Source organism: Ochlerotatus camptorhynchus, unplaced genomic scaffold, assembly GCF_037179485.1.
Source record: "Ochlerotatus camptorhynchus isolate MF236.1 unplaced genomic scaffold, CSIRO-AGI_Acam_v1.1 ptg001045l, whole genome shotgun sequence".
NCBI classification, from domain to species: Eukaryota; Metazoa; Arthropoda; class Insecta; order Diptera; family Culicidae; genus Ochlerotatus; species Ochlerotatus camptorhynchus.
This window is the reverse complement of record NW_027041462.1, coordinates 24,160-31,199: the sequence shown is the minus strand read 5'-3', so window position 1 is coordinate 31,199 and position 7,040 is coordinate 24,160. Positions and strand designations below refer to the sequence as shown.

General features: G+C 39.2%; 1 protein-coding gene across 1 annotated transcript; it reads left to right on the top strand.

The window, feature by feature from the left end:
• Positions 1-2,439: 2,439 nt before the first annotated feature.
• LOC135715941 (uncharacterized) lies at positions 2,440-3,165 on the top strand. The gene is made up of 3 exons (XM_065238872.1): positions 2,440-2,574; positions 2,662-2,885; positions 2,991-3,165. Exons 1-3 carry the CDS (start codon positions 2,440-2,442, stop codon positions 3,163-3,165), a joined length of 534 nt encoding a protein of 177 aa, XP_065094944.1.
• Positions 3,166-7,040: the final 3,875 nt, after the last annotated feature.

The window sequence follows — 7,040 nt, the reverse complement described above, 5'->3', positions numbered from 1 at the left end:
TGCAAAGGAATATTTGGATAAAAGTTATATTCCATAAATGTTTGATAATGCACCCAATCCGTTCTATGGTAATTAATTGACTAGAAATTATTTTTTGTGATATTTCTTAGGCCTTGTACCTATTTCTTAGGTCTAAATAAGAATAAGAATAAGGACCAAGGAAATCGATACCTGTTACCGATACCGATTAAATCGATAGACTATTACCTAAAACATGGAGACAACCAGCCCAAACGACAAATTACGTTTCTCAATAAACAAAACAAGCTTACCCGTACTATGTTCTACTGGTTACCTACATAAAATCCCTAACAACAAACACCATACCAGAAAACATAAGACACTACCTATACACTTTATAAGGAATAGAAGCAATGCTTTTTCTTTAAGTCTATAACTAGACACTGAAGAAGTTTGCAAGTGATAAACGAAAAACGTATCTGTTATAGTTCAACGTGATAGTGTAAGTAGAGAGTGAAAGTGAATTAGTGAAAGTAAAGTGATACAAAAGTAGTAGAACTAAAAGGAGAAATCGACGAAAAAGATATACTAAATGTCCAATTATTCGATTAATGATTAATCGTAAATATTTTTCTTGATATTCGATGAAATATTAATCGGATTTTCAATTATTCAAGCGTGTAACTGACATCCCTTCTTATTTATACTCGTTTGATATAGCACAGTAGATAAAACATATAAAAGTACTAATTTATGTGAACAGGCATAGTCATGACGTGAAAAGGATCATACATTCGTTGAAAAAAATGTTTAGCGTCTTTCTGCTAAAGGCTACGATTTGCCAACTTGTTTAGAGAAGGAGTTAAACGAGAAAAATTAAAAAGGGGTGGAGCTGGGTGGACACTGATATTCTGCGGCCTTCCAACCTGTCACAGACCCCGTGTGAAAAATATGGTGTAATATTACTTGCCAAAAAGGACAAAATTATCATTATTATAGTGCATGAACTGACATTACGCTGCTTTTACTGCATTTGTTTATTTTTGTGACCTTAAAAATTACATGAGATTTTCGACATGATTGAAGTGCATCCTCTTGGATGTAATGTAAAAATTATTTTTTTGCTGTCGTGTTAGCTTGATGATTTCTCTTCGGAGGTCTGCGGCCGACCCGTCCCTAATGTTGGTTTGCGCGATGATGGTGATTGGACCAAGCGATGTGCTCACCTCAACTCCGATGGCTTCAATAGTTTTCAGCTGGAATGTTGGTAGTAGCCAGCAGCTGATGTTTCGTCTCGCAGCGATGGCCACTCCCGCTTCTCCGAAGCTGGTGCGGTCAATCCTTACGAGCCGAAAGTCGGGAAGGAAGACGTTCAGCTCGGGCTTCAAGTGAGTCTTGGAGATGTCGATGAGCCGTTCGTTGAGAAAGTCAACAAACTCGATGTTTTTGCTCTTCTAGGAGCAAGCATTCAAATTTAAGATCTTGATGGCTTCACGGACCATACTTAGTCATAAGGGACAGGGCAGCATGTAGCTGTTCAGATCAGATCTTGCAGGTGTGCATGATGATGATGACCTCGGCAAGTTCCTCCGAGGTCAACGGAGAATCGGCGACAGGCTCACCTGAGACAGCACCAGTGCATGATAAACCAGGGGCGGTGGAGGATCCTGGAATAGGCTGGGCCGCAGCAGCAGACAGACGTTAATAACTTGAGCACATAACCGTGTCTTGTTGTATTTGTCGTATTAGACGCTAGATAAAAGCTTCTTTTATCGATCTGAGTGCTAAAAATACCTGGGAATGTATTTACATGGTCGTAGGGATACAAAGAGAAAGTCGACGAAGAGAATCTGTCTATGTTACTTAGGACCTAACGCAATGTTCAGCTTGATTTCACTTCGTTTCAAACATACAGCATCAATAATATTGACAGCACTTTTGAGCTGGGAAGTAGAAGCAGATAGCACACAAATAGGCGTAGCAAAATAGCCTGTTTTGCTTTCAGTAAGAAAATGTACTTTTATGTTTTGTATTTTATTATGCAGCTAAATAATTTGACAAAACCCTGGTTAATGGTATCTCTCAATATTGATTTGAGTATATTAAATAAATGAATCGTCTATGTGATGTTTTGCTGTACCTGTTGTGGACATCTAGTACATCCTGTTCCCTTAACTTGTTGAGGACACCCTGTCTTGCCTCAACATAAAGGGCGGAGCCATTACGGAGCATGAAATGTGATCAAATTATTCGCAGTTCTACTTGTCAAACGCCGGATGACACACACACACACACAGCTGGGAGGCCATCGCCGAAGCACTGCATGGAATGAGGGTTCTTGATAACCTGTGTAGCATTATAAGGAGTTACTTCCAGAACCGGGTTCTAGTCTACGAGACGGACATGGGAGAGAAATCAATCCGGATCATGGCGGGTGTGCCACAAGGCTCTATCCTTGGCCCAACGCTTTGGAACGCGATGTACAACGGCGTGCTAACGCTGAAGCTGCCCAAAGGAGTCGAGATCGTAGGATTTGCGGTCGACATCGTGTTGGCGGTAGTAGGCGAGACGTTGGAAGAGGTGGAAATGCTGGCAACCGAGGCGATCGACACGGTTTCCAACTGGATGCGAGGAGCGAAGCTGCAGATAGGCCACCACAAAACGGAAGTGCTATTGGTCAGTAACTGTAAAGCTGTTCAGCGAGCAGAAATTACCGTCGGGGAGAACGCCATAGCATCAAAGCGCGTGCTGAAGTATCTTGGAGTGATACTCGATGACCGGATAAGCTTCAATAGCCACGTCGACTACGCACGTGAGAAGGTGGCAAAGGCCATCAATGCGATAGTTAGAATCATGCCCAACAACTCTGGACCAAGCAGCAGCAAGAGGCGTCTTCTGGCTAGTGTATCGTCGTCGATACTGAGGTATGGAGGTCCAGCCTGGGATGCAGCGCTGAAAACGAAGAAGAACCAAAGAAAATTGAACAGTACGTTCCGCCTCATGGCCATGCGAGTCGTGAGTGCGTACAGAACAATTTCGACGGAAGCAGTATGCGTTATTGCCGGTATGATACCCATCGTCATCACCTTGGCGGAGGACACCGAATGCTATATGCGAAGAGATACAAGAAGAGTACGAAAAGTTGTGAGAACGGAGTCGATGGCTAAGTGGCAACAGGAGGTGGGACGCAGCGGAGAACGGTAGATGGACACACAGGCTAATACCGATTCTTTCGACCTGGGTGAACAGGAAGCATGGAGAAGTCAACTTCCACTTGACACAGTTCCTATCTGGTCAGGCTGCTTTAGGAAGTACCTGCATCGCATTGGACACACAACGTCACCCCTCTGTCCAGAGTGTGGCAACGTGGACGAAACGCCGGAGCACGTGGTTTTCGACTGCCCAAGATTTGAGGCAGTGCGAGTGGAGATGCCGGCCCTTAGCGCGAGAAATGTCGTCAGTGAAATGTGCCGGAATGAGAGGACGTGGAGCGTCGTTAGCAGGGCAAAGACGCAAATTTTGTCAGAGCTGTAGCGAAAATGGAGAGATGATCAGCGAGTTAGCAACGCCGGCTAGCTGAGCTAAAGAGAAGTGCTTCAGAACAGGCTCCCCCCCCTGACGAAATACTCCAGGGGAGTTCCGGGGGGATAGTGGCTAGAGGCGAGTAAGGTTTTAGTGGTTAAGAGTCCCACACTGTGCCAGAAGGAGAACAAACACGCAACACAGTGACAGGCCGGGATTTTGAAGCTTTCCTTATCATAACAAAAAAAAAAACACACACACACACACACACACACACACACACACACACACACACACGCACACACACACACACACACACACACACACACACACATTTTTTCGAATCTGCTCCTTCCTCCCCGGTTTTGGGTATTGACAATGTTTTTTTCAATATATTGACGCAATGGGGAATTTTTGACAATAATGTTGATGATGTCAATACAGAAATATTTTCATTTATTGACGTCAATATAGAATATATTGATAATACGGTTATTGTCAATAAAAGCAATCGGGTACACGGTAATCAGCGTAAACACATTAATGTGTAAAATTTCACACATTTCGTGAAAAAGGGACCTACTCATAAAATGTGTAAACTGCGTTTACACATTTATGTGTAAACCCAGCAAACGTCAAAAGAAGTGTATTTTTTACACATTTTTCAAGCATGGTTTTTATTGCAAAATGTGTAACAAGTAACCATTTCTAGAACTTGAATATAATGGAGACGCATGGTTTCTTTTTTATTAATTTCGGGGTTTTCTTATTTGTGTCAATGATAAAATAAAAATTTCTCAGATTCAAAACTATTTTATTAAAAAAAAGAAATAACATCAACAAAAATCAGTTATGAAACAAGCGTAAATAATAAATGAAAAATTAAATATCATTGTCTGAGTCACTCTGTTCAGCAATTAATGATTCAGAAAAAGATGCCACAAGTTTGTTCACAGCTACTGCAGTGCTGTGGGACTTTGTTTTATATAGAAGGATTTCAAAAAAATCAATCAATTTCTTCATAGAAGAAGGAACTTTCATTCCGAAAACAGAAAATACTTTAATCAGCACATCGAGCGCCTGGAGCGATGATTTTCCGCAGTCGATTAATTCTCCTTGTAGATACACGTAGTAATTTTCATTATTGGTAATAATATGATGCTCAACCGTTTGCTCTAGATTGAACACGACGTACTGAGCAAGTTGCTCTGCAAGTGCAGTTGCGTGATTCTACAAATAAATGAATACGATTAAATTAAAACATAATTACTTCTTTTTTTACTAATGTACCGGAATCCATCGAACTAGTGGTGCGGCAATCTGTTCATGAATTTGGAGGTTACCGACTCCAGTAAGATTTTTTAATCCTTTTTTCCCCAGAGCTACAAAAATTCTTATGCATCCTCGTAAGGTATCTATGGCAGAATAATTAAGAAAAAAGTAGTAATTAAATAATAATATTAATAATAATAAAAATAATAAAAATAATAATAATAATAATAATAACTGGAAAACCTACCATCATGGACGTCTGTGAACGTTTCATTTTCGATCATCAATCCTCTTGCAATTACATGCTTTAGGTTGGCCTCTTTATTATAACCCACATGCAACCGCTCGTAGGTCTTTTGAATCTGTAAAATTTGTAAATTTAAAATCAATTATTAAATGCTACATATTTTCGAACCGCAACTATTACCATCGCTCCATTATAAGATTTGAGATGCGGAAAAACAGAAACGATTTCCCTTACGTTTCTTTTTTCGTGCAATATCATCAGATGTAGGCAGTGTGTCTCAGTCATGATCTTTGAAATGGCATTAAAATTCGAAGAGATAGGATCTTTACATGCACAGTCCTGTGCTATTTGTAATGTTTCGGACGAAACATCCGTAATCAGTTGAGCTTTAGGTTTATGGGTAAACTTTCTTTTCTCTGGTACCACGTGTCTACATGCATTTCGAATGTGAGATTGTATTAACCCGGTATGCTCTTGCCCAGGACCTCGTCCTCCGTTTTCCCAAAAAAGCATAGACTGAAATATAATAAAGCAAATAGTTATTTAGTGATATCAACCAAATGGAATACTTTTTCAAAATGTAGACATGCATATATATGAACATTCTAATGTTGCGGATACACTTGGATGGCAAACTATGAGCATGAGCATTATTTGTATAATAAATTATGTATACATCACACTTGTATTATAATAGTTTGTGTATAGCTGTTGTATAGGGCTTATAATTATTATACATATAATGCTCATGCTCATAGTAGGTCATACAAGTGTATCCGTGGCATAAATGATCCTATTTACAGACCGATTTTCGTACAAACAAGCCTACTTTGACTTGTTGTAACTTTGCTCTATTTGAATCAAGTGAGATGGACCAGAAGTACAAAATAATGTGCTGAATTTTGCGTTTACATAATATCAATTTTTTTGAAGCACCTACCGATTGATGAATGATGTGGTTAATTTGTTTTCAAAATGATAGCAATGAAATACGAAGTGCTATTGTTTTGAAAATGTTTAACCATGTTGTCATTTCCCGGCCAGTTCATGAAAAATTTGGTACTTCGTACGCGAAAAAAAATCTGTACATTTGTAGCCTCAAAATCTCAAATCATTGGATCAAATAGAGTAAAGTTACAAGTAGTTTATAATCTTTTTCACTATTTTCAAACCATTCACTCACATAATGAGGGACAGTAGTTGTTCGTAATATTGGAAATTCTTCAATGATTTTCAGTGCCATCTCTTTTTTGTCCTGCAATGTTGGATACCTACACGAGTAAATTGCATATCATTAGTGTAAGTAATCACATTTGCATAAACATTAGTTAAAATCAATGTTAAGTATACATACACCTGGTTGTTTATTAAATTTGCAACGATGTCATTGCACAGAATTCGAATCATTAATAGCATCTCCTTGCGCGCTGGAACAATGTTTGCATCCAGTTCAGAATACAAAATGCTTCGAAACTTTGCATTCTTCTCCAGAATTTCTCGCAGCTATGAATTACAGAAAAAAAAACATCATTATTTATTTAAACTCAAATTTTTTTTGTGAATCGTTGTAAAAAGGGCCGATCAATTTTTGTAAACAAAATTTGCAATGCTCTCGTCGTGCGAGCCACGAAGCACGCCCACGCAAACCAACCACACCGTAAGGTAGAGGAAAGTCTCCTCTTCTCAATAGTACTCGTGTTTTTGGTTTGCGTGGACGTATTTCGGTCCGCGCGAAGAGTGTGGTAAGTTTTGTTTACAAAAATAGATAGGCTCTTTTCAAATACTACGCGAGGTATCGTCGATTTTTGTTGCACCGGCTAAGGTATCGGGTAGATTAACTGATCAGGTGCTTGCGGTTCACCCGGTTCACCAGTCTAATATGAATGACAACCATTAAACCAAGAATCAAATCTATAGCGTTCACAACCATAAGGGCTTTATTACGATGATCGATTTTCTGCATTTTTCTTTTTGTTTTAATTGTTAAGTGAACCATTTTCTCGATTTTTTTTTTAGTGAAACTTTATATTGGTCAATA

Excerpts from the sequence above, each read along its gene's own strand:
- LOC135715941 (XM_065238872.1), top strand. The coding sequence starts at position 2,440 with ATGTACAACGGCGTGCTAACGCTGAAGCTGCCCAAAGGAGTCGAGATC. Across the intron at positions 2,575-2,661 it reads CAACCGAGGCGATCGACACG|CGAGCAGAAATTACCGTCGG; the intron begins GTTTCCAACTGG and ends AAAGCTGTTCAG. Across the intron at positions 2,886-2,990 it reads GTATCGTCGTCGATACTGAG|AACAATTTCGACGGAAGCAG; the intron begins GTATGGAGGTCC and ends GAGTGCGTACAG.